The 21560-nt window shown below is 41.2% G+C and overlaps 4 protein-coding genes across 4 annotated transcripts; 3 read left to right on the top strand and 1 right to left on the bottom strand.

The window, feature by feature from the left end:
- On the bottom strand, window positions 1-4278 carry LOC115560631 (odorant receptor 131-2-like). Its single transcript, XM_030380016.1, has one exon. It carries the CDS (start codon window positions 1383-1385, stop codon window positions 432-434), a length of 954 nt encoding a protein of 317 aa, XP_030235876.1. The 5' UTR covers window positions 1386-4278; the 3' UTR covers window positions 1-431.
- A 1470-nt stretch (window positions 4279-5748) lies between these two features.
- LOC115561111 (odorant receptor 131-2-like) lies at window positions 5749-6702 on the top strand. Its single transcript, XM_030380911.1, has one exon. The coding sequence runs from the start codon at window positions 5749-5751 to the stop codon at window positions 6700-6702; it is 954 nt and encodes a 317-aa protein (XP_030236771.1).
- Window positions 6703-10936: 4234 nt separating this feature from the next.
- Window positions 10937-11887, top strand: LOC115561106 (odorant receptor 131-2-like). Its single transcript, XM_030380904.1, has one exon. It carries the CDS (start codon window positions 10937-10939, stop codon window positions 11885-11887), a length of 951 nt encoding a protein of 316 aa, XP_030236764.1.
- A 5592-nt stretch (window positions 11888-17479) lies between these two features.
- diabloa (diablo, IAP-binding mitochondrial protein a) lies at window positions 17480-20225 on the top strand. The gene is made up of 6 exons (XM_030381133.1): window positions 17480-17786; window positions 18040-18172; window positions 18300-18425; window positions 18522-18632; window positions 18883-18979; window positions 19549-20225. Exons 1-6 carry the CDS (start codon window positions 17650-17652, stop codon window positions 19743-19745), a joined length of 801 nt encoding a protein of 266 aa, XP_030236993.1. The 5' UTR covers window positions 17480-17649; the 3' UTR covers window positions 19746-20225.
- The last annotated feature ends 1335 nt before the right edge of the window (window positions 20226-21560 follow it).

Raw genomic sequence — 21560 nt, 5'->3', positions numbered from 1 at the left:
TTCCGAAATCAATGGTGACTTTATTAACAGCAGTATAGAAAACATCACATGAAGAAACAATTATTATGTTATACGTTGTGATATTACTAGATTGTTAGAACAAATATGATTTGTTACATATTGCACAAGTGCACATGCCTTATTGCCAGTGCGACAAGATTGCAACTGAAAATCTATTTGTTTATTAAAGCACACTCTAGTTTTGACCAAAAAAATCCCATCCAAGGTTGGCATCTTTGCCACCCAGTTGTCAATCATATATTAAATATAATTTAAAACTTTTTTAATGTGTGGTAATAAAGTCATAACATCATCTTTGAAGCATTGTCTTCAAAACACGTATACACACAAAATAAGAAATGGAAAAACTGTATCTTATGGATATCATTATCACACTGATTTCTCTTTTGGTAAAAAATAAATCAATCATTTCAAAATCTAGATGGCTTCAGCATGCCATGGGTCCTGAGACTGTAAGAGCAGCAGAAAGCTGCTTTTCTCATGTGGTATCTCAGGCTCTTGTCCCGCCAGCCGTAGATGAGTGGGCTGAGGAAACGGGGTATGAGGATAAAACAGAAGTAGTTGAAGAAGTAGAGTTCACCGGGCGACCAGTAGGCATTTTTCAGGAGTAGCCTTTCTGTAATTTGATTGTTGAAGGCCATGAGGCAGAGCAGCAGCTGAAAGCCGTGGAGCAGCACTGTGTGCATGGCTTTGTTCACAGAGGCCCTGTCCTGCCTCATCTTCTTGGTCTCCAGCAGAATCCTGATGTAGGTGTAGAGGACAATGACTGCCACAGCCCCAAAGAAAAGTCCGTTCATGTAGAACTTGAATAAATTCTGGACGGGAGAAGAGTTGAGGGCCACAGGGTTGCAATAGACGGGCGTGGAGAGGACGTCCACACCGTGACGAGCCCCCGCTATGGAGAAGTCTACCGTTGGGAGGACACAGCTGATGAGCCACAGGCACAGCAAGATGATCCAGATGCGGTCGGACCGCCACGCAGGTGGGCACTGCAGTGGGTACATGATAGCCACGTAGCGCTCCAGTGACATGGTAGCTAGGATGAGAGGGGTGTTGAGGAAGGAAGCAGTGGAGAAAAACAGCAGGGGGGCACAGAAGACAATGGGGAACCTCAATTGGCCCATTGCCAGCAGAAAGAGCAGCACAGAGAACATCATTACTAGGGCGTCGTTGACCAGCATGAAGGCAAACAAGATGTAGCGAGTGCTGTCCATGAAGTGCCGGTTAGATGCGAAGATGTAGAGCATGATTACGATGCAGAAGAGGAAGATGGAGAAGAAGGGAACCACCACACACACCTTGATGATAACGTGTAAATTGGTTGGAGATGTTGAATTGCCCGACAACCCGGTCACATTATGCATGTTGATATGTGAACTGGGAAGAAAACCTAAAGAATGACATTTGTTAACATTCACACAATCAAGAATCAAATATCTGTTGAAACATTGTGCATTGCCCTAACAATTGCATCATCACGCATCCAATTTAAGGAAGACCGATTTGATTTCTGTATATTCCAGCTGTCAATGAAAGAGTAACAAAATAAGAGAAACTTATTAGTTTCACAAATATTCAAACTAACAGTAAACACCCTTATTTTGCGCACTCACCTGAGTTGCCCACAGATAAATGTCCAAATAGCCGTATTTTATTTTATTATTATGGATCTGTGACGTCTTACGTAGGAGCCATGGTTGTGATTTGTCATCCTTTACTCAAATGTAGTTCTCATAGGAGTTATTACTCTCCAGAGGTAACTCAGATCATGCTATGGCTATTAACCTTATGTTTATGCTTGGGTCAATGAATTGAAGTTGGGCATTCTTCTGTATTTTCAATAAAGATTTGGGAGGAAATGTTCTGAAGATTATTATGGGATATATAATTATGTTTATTTATCTGGTGCATACACTAATGGTGCCGTCACTGTCTTGTGTCAGTGTGTTAAATAAGAGGCTTTATTGTATCGTCATCACCACCAACCATTATTTAGACAGAGACGCTCTGTTAAGTGTAGATCTGTACAGCATCTTTTTCAAATTCACTTAAGTTAATATGAGACAAATATGCATCAGGTATATAGTGATAAGTAATGCAAGATGAAATTGATAATTGTTACGATACCATCCGGCCAGCTAATGCCGCTAGAGACAGGACAGTAAGGTAGGCAATGGCATTCAAGTGGAGAGGAGAGACATGCGTTGACTGTGTTGTTGTTAACTGCATTAAAGCTAGCCCGGTTGCTACTACAAGCCCCCTTATTTCAGAACCCAAAACATGGTGTCAGAAGTGAGAACCTGAAGGAAGCTTTGTTTTATGAGTGGAGTCATCATATAGCCGCCAAACGTCAGCTCCACGAGCAGCTGAACGGCAAGCCATCAGCATGGCGTGCAACATTCCAGCCCTGTAGCCAATGGATATGAAAGGTGATGTCTACAACAACTCAAACTTTTTCCCCGCAGAGTGGGAAAATGACAAGATTGCGATAGGACAGGACGAGAAAGATGAGAAAATAAGAGTAGCAACTCTATTGATAATCATGGGTAAGGAATTTCTCCAGCTTCAAAGGCACCTGCACATGCAAGATGCAGACAGGGAGGATTCTGCAAAAATAATAGATGCGCTACAGAAACATTTTGAGCCAAACAGAAATGTGAATCATGAAAGATTTGTGTTTAATGACTGCAAACAAAGCCATTGTGAAACAACAGAGCAGTATGTAGCCAAAGTGAGAGGGCTAGCAGACACATGTGAGTTTGGCGCACTTAAGGACGACCTTGTTAGGGATAGGCTTGTTATGGGCACGAAGGATTCAAGCGCACACACACAGGCGCGCATGCTTAGAGAACCCAATCTCATCCTGATGAAAACTATTGACATGTGTCGCTCCAGTGAACAAACAAAAATCAAGATTAAGAAATTAGGAGGGGAACGATAGTCGGTACATTACAAGTCCCGTGGGCAGAATTCAGAGTCAAGCCACAGATATGCCTCCCGGGAATTTCAGTCAGAACCACGTGCCCAGAAGGGGCCCAAACAGCACAATGTAGCCAGTAACAACAAGCAGAGGCAAGATAAAGAATCAGTCTGTCAGTACTGTGGATCGATGCACTCAAGAACCAAATGCCCTGCATACGGAGTCACGTGCAAGAAATGTGGCGAAATAAATAATTTTGCCCGGGTGTATAGGAGTGCACAGAACAAACCTCAGGTGAATCTTGTAGGGGATGACAGCCAGTCAGAAGGGTCAGATGTGATGTGGTACGTCTCTCAAGTCAACTGACTAGACAATGTTGCAAACAAATGGTGAATCTCAAGCTAGCCACAGACAATGAAGAGTCACTGGAGTATGATCCTGGACAGAATCTAAAATGTCAGCAATGTAACGGGCTTCACTGACCTACAACGCATACTACAGGACGGTAACCCAGCTCTGTTACCCAGCAAAGCAATGCTTAAGTTGTATGATGGCACATTGATAAGACCCAGAGGAGAATATGAACTCAAAACAGATCATAAAGGCACAACGCACATCCTCAAATTTCCGATAATGGAGACATCACAGATACCGACGTTACTATCAGCCGACACCTGCCAGAGACTGGACCTACTTCACATAGACCCCAAGCATGTCATACATAGTGTCAACACCCAAAATCATACCCACTCGTCATCCAGTCGCACTTGCTAATAGCCATCTTTTGCATCTAATACTGAGAATATCTTGGCCTTTGGTAATTCCGGCAGTATTTCTTCTACTGTGGGCATCTGGTAGTGTGATCTCAGTAGGGCCTTGTTCAGCGGACCCAGGTCCAGGCATATACGTAGTTTGTCTTTCCTCTCCGTCACCACCATGTTGCTGATCCAGGGTGTCCGCTCTGTGACCTTGGCTATGATCCCTTTCTGTTCCATTTACCTTATGGCTGTGGTTAATCTCTCTTTTATTGGGATTTGCGTCCGCCGCCCCAACTGCTGTACAGGCCTCACCTTGTGGTCTCTCTTCAGGTGTAACTCTCCCTTGAGGCATCCCAGTCCGTCGAAAACATCCTCATATGTGGAGACGATTTCTTCTGCTGTTTTGGGTGTGACCGTGTCTGGGTGATTTTGGGTGTTGACACTATGTATGACATACTTGGGGTCTATGTGAATTAGGTCCAGTCCCCAACTCGTTATTTCGCGAACCGGTTAGAATGAACGAGTCTTTGGGACGAACAAACCGAACCGGTTTGTTTCTCTCGTTCGTCTCGTTCACCATTCGATCACCGGAAACTCGACTGAACGAACAAACGAGTTTCCGGTAGCACTGACTCCACTGAGTCTGACTGACTCAGAGAACCGTGCAATGGCGTGCATTCCATGATGCGATTTACCGCTACAGGAAACCAGGCTGAACGAACAAACGATTCGCGAACGACTCCTCCCAGTTCAGTCGAGTTTCCGGTAGCACTGAGTCTGACTGTCTCAGCTGAGAACCGTGCAATGGCGTGCATTCCATGATGCAATTCACCGCTACCGGAAACTAGGCTGATTCGCGAACGACTCCTCCCAGTTCAGTCGAGTTTCCGGTGAATCGATTCACCGGAAACTTGACTGAACTGGGAGGAGTCGTTCGTGAATCTTTTGTTCGTTCAGCCTGGTTTCCGGTAGCGGTAAATCGCATCATGGAATGCACGCCATTGCACGGTTCTCAGCTGAGTCAGTCAGACTCAGTGCTACCGTAAACTCGACTGAACGAACGAACGAATGAACGATTCGCGAACGACTCCTCTTGGCGAACTGACTAACGCAAACTGGGTCACAGAAGCAAATCATTAAATCCACCACTACAACGCATGTCTCTCCTCTCCACTTGAATGCCATTGCCTACCTTTAGTACCTTACTTCCTGAATCACTACAGTACTTGTCCGGTCTCTAGCGCCATCTGCTGGCCGGATTGTATCGTAACAATTATCAATATCATCTCGCATTACTTATCACTATATACCTGATGCATGTTTGTCTCATATTAACTTAAGTGATAACATTTGAAAAAGATGTTGTACAGATCTACACTTAACAGAGTGTCTCTGTCTAAATAATGGTTGGTGGTGATCACGATACAATAAAGCCTCTTATTTAACACATTGACACAAGACAGTGATGGCACTATTAGTGTATGCACCAGATAAATAAACATAATTATATCTGCCATAATAATCTTCAGAACATTTCCTCCCAAATCTTTAATGAAAATACAGAAGAATGCCCAACTTCTATTCATTGACCCAAGCATAAACATAAGGTTAATAGCCATAGCATGATCTGAGTTACCTCTGGAGAGTAATAACTCCTATGAGAACTACATTTGAGTAAAGGATGACAAATCACAACCATGGCTCCTACGTAAGACGTCACAGATCCATAATAATCAAATAAAATACGGCTATTTGGAAATTTAACTGTGGGCTGTGGAGCAGCAACTCAGGTGAGTGCGCAGAAAAGGGTGTGTACTGTCAGTTAGAATATTTGTGAAACTAATAATATCACTGGATTTGACCTTTCCCTTATTTTGTTATTCTTTCATTGACAGCTGGAATATACAGAAATCGGTCTTCCTTAAATTGGATGCTTGTTGATGCAATTGTTAGGGCAATGCATAATGTTTCAACAGATATTTGATTCTTGATTGTGTGAATGTTAACAAATTTCCTTCTTTAGGTTTTCTTCCCAGTTCACATATCAACATGCATAATGTGACTGGGTTGTCGGGCAATTCAACATCTCCAACCAATTTACACGTTATCATCAAGGTGTGTGTGGTGGTTCCCTTCTTCTCCATCTTCCTCTTCTGTATCGTACTCATGCTCTACATCTTTGCATCTAACCGGCACTTCATGGACAGCACTCGCTACATCTTGTTTGCCTTCATGCTGGTCAACGACACCCTAGTAATGTTGTCCTCTGTGCTGCTCTTTCTGCTGGCCATGGGCCAATCGAGGTTCCCCATTGTCTTCTGTGCCCCCCTGCTGTTCTTCTCCACTGCTTCCTTCCTCAACACCCCTCTCATCCTAGCTACCATGTCACTGGAGCGCTACGTGGCTATCATGTACCCACTGCGGTGCCCACCTTTATGGCGGTCCGACCGTGTCTGGTTCATCTTGCTGTGCCTGTGGCTCATCAGCTGTGTCCTCCCCACGGTGGACTTCTCCATAGCGGGGGCTCGTCCCGGCGTGGACGTCCTCTCCACGCCCATCTATTGCAACCCTGTGGCCCTCAACTCTTCTCCCGTCCAGATTTTATTCAAGGTCTCCCTGAATGGGCTTTTCTTCGGAACGATGGCAGTCATCATCCTCTACACCTACATCAAGATCCTCCTGGAGACCAAGAAGATGAGGCAGGACAGGGCCTCTGTGAACAAAGCCATGCACACCGTGCTGCTCCACGGCTTTCAGCTGCTGCTCTGCCTCATGTCTTTCACCAATCCCATTACAGAAAGGCTACTCCTGCTAAACGCCTACTTGCTGCCCGGTGACATCTACTTCTTCACCTTTTTCTGTTTTGGCCTCATTCCGCGTTTCCTCAGCCCACTCATCTACGGCTTGCGGGACAAGAGCCTGAGAGACCACATGAGAAAAGTCACTTTCTGCTGCTCTTATAGCCTCAAGACCCGTGGCATGCTGAAGCCATCTAGATTTTGAAATTATAGATTTATTTTTTACCAAAAGAGAAATCAGTGTGATAATAATATCCATAAGATACAGTTTTTCCTTTTGTAATTTTGTGTGTATACGTGTTTTGAAGACAATTCTTCAAAGATGATGTTAGGACCTTATTACCGCACCGTGAAAAGTTGTAAATTGTATTTAATAGATGATTGACATGTGGTTGGCATAGAAGCCAACTTTGTAGGGCCACGGCTAAAGTGCGCTTTAAAAACCAAATACATTTTCAGTTACAATCTTGTCGCAATAAAGTAAATGCATTTGTGTAATATGTAACAAATTATATTTGTTCTAACAACCTAGTTATATCACAACGCAAAGCATAATGATTGTTCATTCTTCCTATGATGTTTTCTATACTGCTGTTAATAAAGTCACAATTGTTTTCTGATTTATTTTACTGAGTAAAATTACAAATTTGTTTTTTAATGTTTTTTGGCCTATTCTTTCATTACTTATAACATATGAAATAGGTGGGCCCTTATTTTTAGTTCCACTGAAATAAATTAAGGTGTGCTGAGACAGGTTTTACCCACATAATGATTATTGAAACTCATAAATCTACCAAAGGGTTATGAGTATACATGCCAAAATGTATGAATGTGTCAGCAGTAGCAAAGCTTGTATTCATAAACTGATGTTAATAAAATGATAGGCTTAATGTTTCCCCATATACAGTGGCCTTTTATGCTTATCATAAAGAGCAGTAGGGAAAGTGCCATTTATGTCCTGCCATTTAGGTATCCGACTTGAGATATTGTTCACTCAGAGTACAAAGATTTACTTGAACTGAGAAACTACTCAGATATTACTTTCTGCTTGTGTTAAAACGTTTGCTTACTAATAATTAAATTCTGAACAGACATTTTTAGGCCGCTGAATCATACAATATTATGGAAGTGTCAACGACTTATGTTGGCAATTAATAATACCATCTTTAGGATATCAATATTGTACAGCGATACACAATAAGCTAAAATGATAAGGTTCCAACCTTCAAGTCTAGAACCTTTCCTCTGCCCAATGATTATCAATCTATAGTCTCTAGCGCCCGCTTCTGTTGGAAGGGGGAGCTGTGCTCCTTTTATAGTTCACCATTTGTTGTATTGAAAACATTAAATGTTTCATATACAGTAAATAATATATATGATAGGATTTTCAACCTTTTCTGAACATCTCATATACAGTTTATGCGATGCTCAAAAAAAGTCAGAGTCACCGAGGTACTAAAAAACTAACCTTTCAAAAACAATACAAAAGGGAAATTTATGCAAGCACAGTGGAGGGCCGACATAACAAGGGTAAGCCTATTGGAGTTTTATTACAAACCTCTCAAATTGAAGAGAGTTTAAGTAAGGTTAATCAAACATACAATTATAATGCTCGATCAATGTTAACCATGGCCTGTAGCTCTATATTCCATAATATTGTTCAGGTATTTGGTTTCTTAACTTTCAATATGATGGCTTCATTCATAAAAAATATTCCATTAACATTGTTTAGCATTGTTAGTCGACCTATCAGTAGGCCTATAGCTTGGCATCGCGTCCTAGCCTGGGGTCATTTTAGTTTTTGGGCTTTGAGAATTTTATATCTCTTATTTGGAAATCCAACACAGTAGACATTAAGAATTAGAATGCATTTTTCATAGCCTATAGGCCTACTTTGGTATGGTTGTAATTGTATGTGAGAAAGGGAAACATTCAGACTGTAACTAATGCAGTTTTAAGCCTACAGGCTCTGGGGATGATGTAGCCTACATAGGCTACTCCAGTTTAGAGATAATAAATAGTGATCTAAACACTTAAAGTATGCACAGATTTATTATCTGGCAACAAGCGACAACAACACTTTAACACTGGGTTCAATGCCCGGGTCAGGTAAGTCTGTTTGAGGGTCTCTCATTGTTCAGCTTTTTTTTCAGTTTGGCATCCGATTCCGACCATACCGGCTGCCGGTATATATTAAGGTCACTTTCTTCAACAGATTTAAACAGGGAATAAAATGATTGGATGAGCCACTGCCATTACACAAAGTGGTTATGAAACAAACAACAGGGACATGTATTGAAGTCTTGACATTACACAACAAATAGCACACCGACGTCCGTCCGTGAGTCGTCTCCCCCCCACACACACACACACAAAGAAATGTTGTATTACTTGGAGACTTAATTAATGTCTTTCTATCCGAGATTTGAGGTCACCCCTAATTTATAATGCATAAAGAAAGAACAATTTACCGTCCGAATCATGCCCCAGTAGGTGGAGACCAGCGAACAACACATCCATCAGACGAGGCCGGAATGTCGGGGAAATTAGCAACGCTGTCTCCAATGGCAACCCCGCAGAAGTGGTCGCGAGGGGATCCACAATGGCGGGAAAGTCCTGGAGGAGAACTGTAAAAAGGTTAGCAAAATAGTCCAACATAAGACTCAAGTCAAGCCGGAGAAATCAACTATGGACGTTTTAAACCGATAATAGAGTCAAACATTACGAAAATATACCCAACGTGATAATAAAATGTAGGCTATAATTATTAAGTAGTCCGGTAGTTCAGGTGAGAAGCCAACGATTTCCTTTGGCTAGCTTGAACATAGTTCCCCAAGGAATGAAGAATAGATAAACACCAATCCTATCCTAACTCAAAAGTCAGGGTTGTCGACGTTCTACTATAATACACAAGGTATCTGAAACGACTATAAAGGGATATAAACTATGCCAAGCCTACAAAATGAGTTTAACTGAACCTCAACTGAACTTTCATCAAAATCACTCTCAGGCGCACCAAACTTCTGTTGGCAAAGTTTTCTCGCGAGTCGCGACACAAGCATACACAGACACACACACAGACACACACACACACACACACACACACACACACACACACACACACACACACACACACACACACACACACACACACACACACACACACACACACACACACACACACTCATGTTATGTTATTATTTATCACAATCTGTTCTTAAGATGGAGATATATGATTCTAAATATATAGGCCAACCCTCAACTATAATTCCCACTAATAATCCCATAACTGTTTTATAATCAGGCAGGCACACAGGTCATTTTCACTTTCTCCTTCATATTCTTGTAGAAAATCAAAAGTGTGGACCCAGAGCATATGATCGGATCAAAGGAAATAGCAAGGAGGATTTGTCTAGTGAATTATTTTATTTGCATAGCCCTTAATCACACTTACAGTCTCAAAGGCCTTTACAGGCCACATATTGATGACACCCACATAAGCCTATAAGAAATGGATGTTGGTCTATTTTTACAGTACAATAACCTACATTTAATTACAAGGTTCTGAAATGTTATTTTTAGCTGATCAATCAATTAACTCTACACAGTTTTTGCATACCCTTTATTTCACAGAATTTTATCCTTTTCAACCTTTTGTCTTTCCTTAATTTTTCTTTCCTTTATTTTATTCATTTTAATTTTTTTTATCTTCAATATCATCTTGCATTACTTATCACTATACACCTGATGCATGTTTGTCTCACATTAAGTTAAGTGATAACATTTGAAAAGGATGCTGTACAGGATCTACACTCAACAGTGCGCCTCTGTCTAAATAACGTGGTGATGACGATACAATAAAGCCTCTTCTTCAACATACTGGCACAAGACAGTGAGGCCACCATTAGTGTATGGACCAGATAAATAAACATAATTACATATGCCATCATAATCTTCAGAATGTTTCCTCCCAAATCTTTAAGAAAAAAACAGAAGAATGCCCAACTTCTATTCATTGACCCAAGCATAAACATAAGGTTAATAGCCATAGCATAAACTGAGTTACCTCTGGAATAATAACTCCTATGAGAACTACATGCGAGAAAAGGAAGACAAATCACAACCATGGAAAATGAGGGTACAACCGGCTCATGCGTAAGACGTCACAGATCCATAATAATAAAATAGAATATGTCTCTTTGGTCATTTATCAGTGGGCTGTGGAGAAGCAACTAAAGTAAGTGCGCTTAATAAGGGTGTGTACTGGTAGTTAGAATATTTGTGAAACTAATAAATTCACTGGACTTCCTATTTAAATTGGATGAGTGTTGATGCATTTGTTAGGGCAATGCACAATGTCTAACAGATATTTGATCCTTGATTGTGTGAATGTTAACAAATTTCCTTCTTTACGTTTTCTCCCCAGTTCACATTTCAACATGCAGAATGTGACTGGGTTGTCGGGCAATTCAACATCTCCAACCAATTTACACGTTATCATCAAGGTGTGTTTGGTGGTTCCCTTCTTCTCCATCTTCCTCTTCTGTATCGTACTCATGCTCTACATCTTCGCATCTAACCGGCACTTCATGGACAGCACTCGCTACATCTTGTTTGCCTTCATGCTGGTCAACGACACCCTAGTAATGTTGTCCTCTGTGCTACTCTTTCTGCTGGCCATAGGCCAATCGAGGTTCCCCATTGTCTTCTGTGCCCCCCTGCTGTTCTTCTCCACTGCTTCCTTCCTCAACACCCCTCTCATCCTAGCTACCATGTCACTGGAGCGCTACGTGGCTATCATGTACCCACTGCAGTGCCCACCTTTATGGCGGTCCGACCGCATCTGGATCATCTTGCTGTGCCTGTGGCTCATCAGCTGTGTCCTCCCCACGGTGGACTTCTCCATAGCGGGGGCTCGTCCCGGCGTGGACGTCCTCTCCACACCCATCTATTGCAACCCTGAGGTGCTCAACTCTCCCGTCCAGATTTTATTCAAGGTCTCCCTGAATGGGCTTTTCTTCGGAACGATGGCAGTCATCATCCTCTACACCTACATAAAGATCCTCCTGGAGACCAAGACGATGAGGCAGGACAGGGCCTCTGTGAACAAAGCCATGCACACCGTGCTGCTCCACGGCTTTCAGCTGTTGCTCTGCCTCTTGGCCTTCACTAATCCCATTACAGAAATGCTACTCCTGCTCAATGACTATTGGCTCCCCAGTGACATCTACTTCCTCACCTTTTTCTGTTTTTGCCTCATTCCGCGTTTCCTCAGCCCACTCATCTACGGCTGGCGGGACAAGAGCCTGAGGGACCACATGAGAAAAGTCACTTTCTGCTGCTCTTATACTCTCCGGACCCGTGGCATGCTGAAGCCATCTAGATTTTGAAATGATTGATATATTTTTTTACCAAAAAAGAAATCAGTATTATAATAATATCCATAAGATACAGTTTTTCCTATTCTTATTTTGTGTATACATGTTTTGAAGATCAAAGATGATGTTAGGACCTTATTACCGCACCGTGAAAAGTTGTACATTTTATTTAATAGATGATTGACAAGTGGGTGGCACAGATGCCAATTTTGGAGTGGATTTTTTAGGCCAAGGCTAAAGTGCACTTTAAAAACCAAATACATTTTCAGCTACAATCTTGTCGCACCGGCAATAAGGTAAATGCATTTGTGTAATATGTAACAAATTATATTTGTTCTAACAACCTAGTTATACCACAACGTAAAGCCTAATGATTGCTCATTCTTCATATGATGCTTTATATACTGCTGTTAATAAAGTCACAATTGTCTTCTGAATTATTATACTGAGTAAAATTACAAATAGTTTTTAATGTTTATTGGCCTATTCTTTCATTATTCATAATATATGAAAAAGGTGGGCCCTTATTTTTAGTTCCACTGAAATAAATAAAGGTGTGCTGGGACAGGTTTTACACACATACAGATTATTGAAATTCATAAATCGACCAAAGGATTATGAGCATACATGTATCTGATGCCAAAATGTATTGAAATGTCAGCAGTAGCTTAGCTTGTATTCATAATAAAAGTACAGGCTTAATGTTTCCCCATATACAGTGGCCTATTTTGCTCATCATATGGAGCAGTAGGGAAAGTGCAATTTAGGTCTTGCCATTTAGGTATTGGACTTGAGATATTGTTCACTCAGAGTACAAAGATTTACTTGAACTGAGAAACTACTCAGATATTACTTTCTGCTTGTGTTAAAAACGTTTGCTTAATAATAATTAAATTCTGAACAGACATTTTTAGGCAACTGAATCATACAATATTATGGAAGTGTCAACGACTTATGTTAGCAATAAATAATAGCATCTTGAGGATATCAACATTGTAAAGCAATACACAATAAGCAAAAATGATAAGGTTCCAACCTACAAGTCTTGAACCTTTCTTCAATGATTATCAATCTATAGTCTCTAGCGCCCTCTTCTGTTGGAAGGGGGAGCTGTGCTCCATTTATCGTTCACCATTTGTTGTATTGAAAACATTAAACGTTTCATATACAATTAATATATATGATATGATGTTCAACCTTTTTCTGAGCATCCCATATACAGTTTATGCAATTCTCGAAAAAAGTCTGAGTCACCGAGGTACTAAAAAACTAACTTTTCAAAAACAATCCAAAAGGGAAAGTTATGTAAGCACAGTGGAGGGCCGACATAACAAGGGTAGGCCTATTGGAGTTTTACTACAAACCTCTCAAAATCAAGAGAGGTTAAGTACGGTTAATCAAACATACAGTTAAAATGCTTCATCAATGTTAACCCTGGCCTGTAGCTATATTGTCCGTAATATTATTCAGGTACTTGGTTTCTTAACTTTCCATATGCTAGCTTCATTAATAAAAAGTAGGCCACAGTAGGCCTATAGCTTGGCATCGTGTTCTAGCCTGTCGTCACTTTACATTTGGGCTTTGAGAATATTATATCTCTTATTTTGAAATCCAAAACAGTAGACGCTAAAAACAATTAGAATGCATTTTGCATAGCCTATCGGCCTGCCCTGGAATGGTTGTAATTGTATGTGAGAAAGGGGAACAATCAGACTGTATCTAATGCAGTTTTAAGCTTACAGGCTACGGAGGTCGATGTAGCCAGTTCAGAGATAATCAATTGTAATCTAAACATTTGGAAAGTATGCCTGGATTTATTATCTTTCTACAAGCGACCAAGCAAGGATGGGATCTTTCAAGACAACAACACTTAAACCCTGGGTTTAATGCCCAGGTCAGGTAAGGCTGTTTGAGGGTCCCTTATGGTTTGGCTTCTTTCAGTTGTGACATTTGACCATAACGGCTGGCTGGGATATGGTTACGTTTTGATCTGCCTGAACAGATTTCCTGTTCAGATGTCTGACCTGCAGTTGAGCAATGTCTTACCTCCAAATCTAATTTCTCCTGACGATCTGATGTGGTCTAGACTCTAGAGAAACAGCCTCGGAGAGCACATTTGGTTACCTCCCCTAGAGAGTGACCACACACAAAAAAGTCTATCTACATTGGATCGCATCAAACACAGGAATGGTTCTTTCTGACTGGGTGATGTTAGTGGTGGACATCAGTGCCTCTACTAATGAGTTTATATTTTGATTTACTTCGCCAAAGAAAAAGGATACTGCCGCTACAGTTAGAATACATGCTGTTCAACAACACACAGACCAACAGACAGATAAAGGGATAAAGAAACATTTGGAATATTTTCTGTTTATTTTAAATCACTTGTAGTATTTGTTATGTACTACATGGAGCTCTTATGGCCTAACTCTGAAGTGTGGTTAGAGTCAGCTTTTTCCTCCCTTGCTTAGTAGGTAACAGGCTGGCTGATTATTAACACTGTGCACCGTCTGAAAAGTGCACAGTCTTTTGGATAACATGTTCACTCTCAAAAGTAGATCACTGGAAGTCCGATTTTTGCGCAAGTCCTACGTACCTAGCAATCAAGATTGTTGCAGGCAAACACTGGGCCAAAAACAAACATAGCACATCTAGTAAACAAGTGGTGCCTTTGCAGCAAAGTTTAGTCTACCTGCAGCACTGAAAGTGGGGTGGAGGCTATCGCAAAAACTTCAACGTACAAGCAAAGTCTTTAATAATGTAATAAATTGTACTTTTATGTCCAGTACAGTATAATGATACAGGAAAACAGGTTGAGAAGTGAGGGAATGACATGATACATAGAACCACAAGTGGAAATTGAACCTGGTTAGCTACATGGAACACTTACAGTTTTAGCCATCAAGCATATATTTTTGTGTATTTCTTCGTTAAATGTTAAACGTTAGGTTTGATAGAGAGCATGTTCTAAAGTGAAACATGAAAAATAGAGTACAACCCTGAGGCCATTATCATTTTTGCATAGAAATGATGGTCGAGAATGGATCGCAGTGTGTCAGCCATTTACAGTCTGTAAAATAGAGCTGAGAATTAAGAACAATTATATATTAAGAATTTTGTTTAGACGACGGGAAACAAAAGTGACTTTAAAATGATTTTTTTCATACACTGATATGATATTTTTCTGTTGTTGTTATGGAATGTAGCTGATAACATGAAGAAAAAAGTGTCCGTTAACCTTCATTAATTAGCTAATGAGGGTTGCATGATCACTGAGATTATAATGAGTCCCAGATGTAGCACTTAACGATGGCAGTTTGCCTTTTGTTTATCCAAATCCATAACATGTTTTTCCATAACTATGTCAGCATTATAACTAATTACCCAATGTGGGATAAAGCTGTACAAAACATTGTTCCCAGATTGAGAACTCACTCATGAGATCTATTAGTGGGACCTAAGTGTGAAAATGATTATTACTAGGGAGACCTCAGTCACCTCAGTCTGTAATCATATTTTGTTTGTCTAAAGTTTTCAGAAGAAACTCAAGCAAAGTTATGACAACCACAAAAATATACTACTAACTTCAAATGATGATCATGTAAAAAAGTGATTCAAATTAAAGAAGATATATTTTGAATTTAGGCAGGACATTTACAAAAAATGAAATATGTAATTTACATTAAATACAATGCCTAAGAGTGAGGCTGAGCAGTTAGAAGAAAGGTCATCAATGGTCAAACGCTTCAGAAGACTTTGTGTGTGCAAACTTGTTTGTTTATGTGTGTGTGTGTGTGTGTGTGTGTGTGTGTGTGTGTGTGTGTGTGTGTGTGTGTGTGTGTGTGTGTGTGTGTGTGTGTGTGTGTGTGTGTGTGTGTGTGTATGCCTATGTGTGTTTGGGGTTGTTCGTGTATGCCTGTCTTTGCATGCCTGTATGCTTGTGTATGCCTGTGTGTGTATGCCTGTGTGTGTGTGTGTGTGTGTGTGTGTGTGTGTGTGTGTGTGTGTGTGTGTGTGTGTGTGTGTGTGTGTGTGTGTGTGTGTGTGTGTGTGTGTGTGTGTGTGTGTGTGTGTGTGTGTGAATTGTGTCTGGGTGCATGCCTATGTGTTTATGCCTGCCTGTTTAATCCAGCTGCAGAATCACTATCAGAATTATATTACTTAGTATGTGCACATCCAAGTGCACAGGTGCCTTGGTGAGGTTGATGAAAAAAACCAAACTGAACACCTGCTTTCAAAGTCTTGCACTGACATAATGCGTGACAGGTGTGCATAAACCGGTAATACGATGGGCCTACTGGAGGCACGGCTTCGTGCTGGGCGCGTGTCCTGTGGTTGAAAATCCATTGATTTCTATGAAGTTGAGTTGTTTGTATTATTTTTTTAACAGGCGGTATCGAGAGCTAGGCTATGCAAATGAATCAACATTGAGGGATAGTAAAGCCTAAATCATTGACAATCCATTTTAAACAGCAATTCTAAACAATTTGCAATACTGACAAAAGTCAATAAAAAAAACCTGTTGAATGGGAAACTTTGTTGATACGTATGGGCATTTGGTCATAAATGTACATTTGGACATCTTTCCTCTGAACACTGCAATGGATTAATAAACACAACAATCTAAATAAATGTTTGAAATACACTCAGAAAAATTCTAGGCTTACTGCATATCCATTCATGAATCAATTATTATTGTAGAGCTAATGTTTCTTAGGACAAATATTAAGAACAAAAGGTCAAATGTCATAACTGTAGTCAAACACTTATATATAAGTATATCTAAATAAATAAATATATATATATATACTTATATATAAGTATATCTAAATATATATATATATATATATATATATATATATATATATATATATATATATATATATATATATATATATATACTTCCTGGCAGTAAGTATGAAAAAGTAGACCTAAATATTGGTATTACTGTATTAAGATAGCCAATATTGATTTGCTATTCCAATTTTTTGCCTTTATGGCATTTATTACTGTGCCCTCAGACCGAATTCTTTATAGCTGTAAACAACATGGAAGTAGGGGACATGTAGCATATTTATTTGAGACGGTATCGACTTAGTGAGACCCTTTTAATACCTTGACCTCAATTGAACAACCATAACCTAAAAAAGTTATTGTAAGGGTCACTTCTTAAATACTTTTCTTAGTAGACCTTAATGCTAGTCGGCAAATCATTTCATGACTGGTGGATTTGGATACATGAGGCCTCTGTAATTTAAATGAGCTACAAAATTATTTTCATCAGCCTTATGGAAAACTATGTGCAAGCACTATTTTGGGAGTGATCCCGCAAAATGCATTAATTCCCATTCGTTTCTAACTCTCACCCCATGCTATGCCTACGTGAATAATACCTGATGTAAACCGCCAAGAGGACGCTGCCAGCCATCCACTGAAGTTAGAGGCCCGACTGTTTGTGTCAGAGTCTGCGTACCTACGTAAGAACTTGTTTGCGCTTGTCTCAATAGCTAATGCCAATTGCGCACATTGTAAACAGATCAATGTCTTTTCGCAATGGGAGGATGAAACCGGAGACGTATAAATACCCAGGGGACGGAGGGTCCAGTATTATCAGTTGTTTGGACAGCGGAAAGGTATAAACTAGAGAAAAAGCGACCAAAAGGTGGCGACAGATAGTATATCTGTATTATTATAATTAATAATATTTTTTTCACAATCCTTCATATCTTTCCTTCATTTTTTTGACTGAATAGTTGGACAAATAAATAAGCAAAATGCAAGCTGTACGTAAATGTGCACAGTGTGCCACTCGTCCTGCCGGCGGACTTTTGCATACCAGGACGGATGTTTTACTGCTGCGCACCAACATGGCGGCGCTCAGAAGAGGCGCAGCTTGTCTCAGCTTTCTAAGGTGAGCTCGACTTTTCTATGATCACAGTCGTAAACATGACAACAAAACATTGTGCCTTCTAATCTATATATTTATATACTCATATGGCACTCATAACATTTTAGTTTTATTCAAACGACATACAAAAACGTGACGTCCATTGCTAAAATAGCTCTGACTCATTATCCCGGCTGACGTTATACCCATGAACATAGGGGCCTTCGGTTGCTGTTATATTGCTCAAAGCTTCTTCTGACAATGTTTCTTTGTGCAGGAGCTCTGCGAGTGTCCTTATCAACAAGAGAAAACCCGCAGTCCAGAGGTTGGGCGGGTGGACAGATGTTGTCCGTACAAGTATAGCGTCGTTGAGCGTTGGAAGCGGGCTGTGCGCTATTCCTTTTACCCAGGTATGCACCTCTACATTGGAAACTAGTGCGAACTTCAATGAAATAAAATATGGATTTTAAAGAAAGTATTTACAGGTGCTAAGATCTCACATAAATGCTCTGATTTTTTGTCTCCAAATATACGTAGCATGTGGAAAATCTCTCACACGACTGCTTGATCAAAAGAGCAGCGTCGCTGGTTACCGACAGTGCGAGCACTTACCTCTCCCAGACCACCCTGGCTCTCATAGACGCCCTGACCGATTATGCCAAGGTTGGTCAAGTTAATCAGACAATTACCAGCCATTTCATCCATATCTCATAAATGCCACCAAATAAATATATAACATTTAATCTATTCATTTTACAGGCGGTGCACACACTCATTGGTCTCCAGAGACGTTACTTGGCTTCGCTAGGGAAGCTGACGCCAGCAGAGGAGGACTCCATTTGGCAGGTCATCATAGGTCAGCGCTCAGACGTAAGTCAATGTTTATCAAGAGTCCAAGGCTGTACACCTTGTTTTGCAACACACACGCACGCACATGCATAGACTTGCACACACACATTCACTTATCTGTCTGCACAGTGTCCACCTGTGTTACCTTCGCCTGCACGGACACAGTGATAGACTCGTGTTCAAGACAAAGTACCTTCTCAGGGAGAGTGTGGGAGCTGTGGGATGCTTTGCTATTATTAAAGTCTTTCCATTTCTCTCTCTTTCCTGACAGGTTAGTGACAGACTGGAGTTGTGCAAGCGCTTTGAGTCGACCTGGACTAACGCACTCAACCTGTGTGAAATGGCCGCCGAGGCAGCGTACACATCAGGCAAGTAAAGAAAAACCCCTCTGTGATGTGAGTGTTTTCCGTTTGAGAGACGTAAATCAAAGGAAGAGGCATTCAACTGCAACCCTTAAATCGTCTATGAAGGACAGAATTGTCCCATTGAGAAGTGTTGAGCTGGAACCTTTTCAAAAGCACCCCGTAATGGCCACTGAATGGCCCCACCTGTCACTGAGATAGTTATAGACGGATAGTTTGTAATGGCTGCAGCCTGCCGGTGCTGTGCGTCATGTGTGTTGTTGTGAAACAGTATAACAACCGTCCCCTGACCTCTGGTGGGCGGTTACGCAACACTTCCTAAACACCAACCGTCACAAAGTCGCGGCTGATGCCATACAGTGCACGGATCAGTTATAGTGGTCAGCGTAGCTTTGAGGAACCCCAGTTGGTGTCACAACCAGAACCAAAACAAAGGACTGATGGACAGGAGCACCTGACCCAATGTTCTCACAGTAGCTCTGTTTGATTTAGGGCCGTCCAATTCCTTTCTTGTTACCCAGCCGGTTGACTAACGGACTGCTCTTCCCCTTCTTCTTCCCCCATCATAATCCCAGGAGCGGACCAGGCATCCATCACCGTGAGGACCCACATTAATTTGGCCCAGACGCAGGTCAGCGAGGTGCAGAAGATCTCGAAGGATGCAGAGAAGAAGCTGGCCGAGGCCAAGGTGGAGGAGATCGAGAGGATGGCGGAGTACGCGGGGCTGCAGGTGGACCACGAACTCCCTGAGGCCTACCTTCGAGAGGATTGAGCCAACAACATGAATAATAAGAGGGGGAAAACGTGATGCCATGATGTTTGACTCATGTTGGTGGTGGGGGGTCGTGTTTATTCTTGTGTACCCTAAAGATGAGAGACGGTTTTGCAAGAACAATGTAGCGATTACAATGTTGTTTTAATCACAATCCTATTTGTCTTTCTCCAATGTTTACTTATGTTTGACTTTTGCCGGTTACGTCTCCAAAAAAATGCATAGCAAATGCAAAATAGAAATTGTAAACCCAATAGGTGAATCAAACACACCTATTCAGTAACATTTAAGATTCTCTGTCTAAAAGGGTAATTATTATTTATAACTATTTATTTGATTGGTAATGTCTGGTTCTGTAATGTGGAAGATGATTATCTGGTGTGTATTATGTGGTTGTGATACTGGATGGGTCAGGGTTGAATAAAGAGAACATACCTTTTGTAACTGTTTTCACTATAATAAATACTTTTTCATACCATATTCTTCCTGAATTTTTTTATGATCATGGACCTCTGAGTAGGCCTGACACACCCACATATATTAAAGAATGTGTATATAAAAAAAAAACCTTGACACTGGGCATCAATAATCAACAACAAATTAAGTCGGCCGGTACATCAATGTACTGGAAGATGCGTTCCCTTTTTATGCCGACTTGACTCGTGACTCGTTTCGCAAACATTGCGAAATAACTACAGAAATGTTAGTCCGGTTGGTCACGAGTCCAATTCAAATGCAGTTGTACTATTTCGTGCTTTGTATTGAGGTTGATGTTATGCTGGATGGGCTTCGAGTTCGAGAGAAGAGAAGCTTTTCTTTGCTTATTTACGTTTCTCCTGTCACTCGTCGCCTTCTCTTCACAGCAAATGATCCATGCCCCCGAGTATCACCACTACAGCTTCTAGGCTATTTCTCAATTCCCTAGTCAACACCTCGTTTACAATGTCACCTACACCAAAGTCAACAAGGATGACCACAACTGGACTGGAGGGTGTTTGTTGAGGTTTAAGGAGATACCTACAAGATAAGTATGAAATATCAAATTCATTGCATTTTTACCAGTTGGCCAGCAGATGGCAGTCTTAATCTGTCAAATCATGCAAAACGTGTATGAAAGGCTACTGATGGATTGCAATGGAATCCTTTATTGTAAAAAAATTGTTTTACTCTTTGTTGTATTGTTTGTGTATGTCGTCGTCATCGTCCGATTGAAGGAGGTTTCATCTTTACATCGTCATTGTATGTGCTTATTAATAGTAGGCCTATGCATGCTTAATGGATATCAAATATGGTCTCTAAAGGTCACGTTGTGCTGCCCAGGGTCATTTTTAGAGAGAGAGAGAGAGAGAGAGAGAGAGAGAGAGAGAGAGAGAGAGAGAGAGAGAGAGAGAGAGAGAGAGAGAGCTCATTATGGAAGGACCTATCTGAGCTGCTGTAAACACAAGTGTTGAAGCGTCAGCACAGAGATGACCTCTCCCCAATGCAGTCGTTCAACACCTTGGCAGAGGACAGGACTGAATGGGGGGTGGAGCGGGGAGGAGGGGGGGGGGGGGGGGGGGGGGGGGGGGGGGGGGGGGGGGGGGGGGGTGGCAGGGAGGGAGGGAGGGACTGGCTTGTCGATGTGACTGGTTGAGAATGCAGTGTTTAACAAAAGGTGTTTTCACAGACTGTAAAACCAAGTGCCCTAGACAGGAATCACAGCAGAGATGGTGCCAAGGCACCGGTCCCTGCCAGGGAGAAATTGTAACAGCGCTTTTAGAGAAAATGCTTTTGCAGAGTTAATCCTCAATGAGACGACTACCCTAAACCACAAGG

Source organism: Gadus morhua, chromosome 16 (assembly GCF_902167405.1).
Source record: "Gadus morhua chromosome 16, gadMor3.0, whole genome shotgun sequence".
NCBI lineage: Eukaryota > Metazoa > Chordata > Actinopteri > Gadiformes > Gadidae > Gadus > Gadus morhua.
This window is presented reverse-complemented; position numbering and strand designations above follow the sequence as displayed.

Excerpts from the sequence above, each read along its gene's own strand:
- LOC115560631 (XM_030380016.1), bottom strand. The coding sequence starts at position 1,385 with ATGCATAATGTGACCGGGTTGTCGGGCAATTCAACATCTCCAACCAAT.
- LOC115561111 (XM_030380911.1), top strand. The coding sequence starts at position 5,749 with ATGCATAATGTGACTGGGTTGTCGGGCAATTCAACATCTCCAACCAAT.
- LOC115561106 (XM_030380904.1), top strand. The coding sequence starts at position 10,937 with ATGCAGAATGTGACTGGGTTGTCGGGCAATTCAACATCTCCAACCAAT.
- diabloa (XM_030381133.1), top strand. The coding sequence starts at position 17,650 with ATGCAAGCTGTACGTAAATGTGCACAGTGTGCCACTCGTCCTGCCGGC. Across the intron at positions 17,787-18,039 it reads GCTTGTCTCAGCTTTCTAAG|GAGCTCTGCGAGTGTCCTTA; the intron begins GTGAGCTCGACT and ends TTCTTTGTGCAG. Across the intron at positions 18,980-19,548 it reads CGAGGCAGCGTACACATCAG|GAGCGGACCAGGCATCCATC; the intron begins GCAAGTAAAGAA and ends TCATAATCCCAG.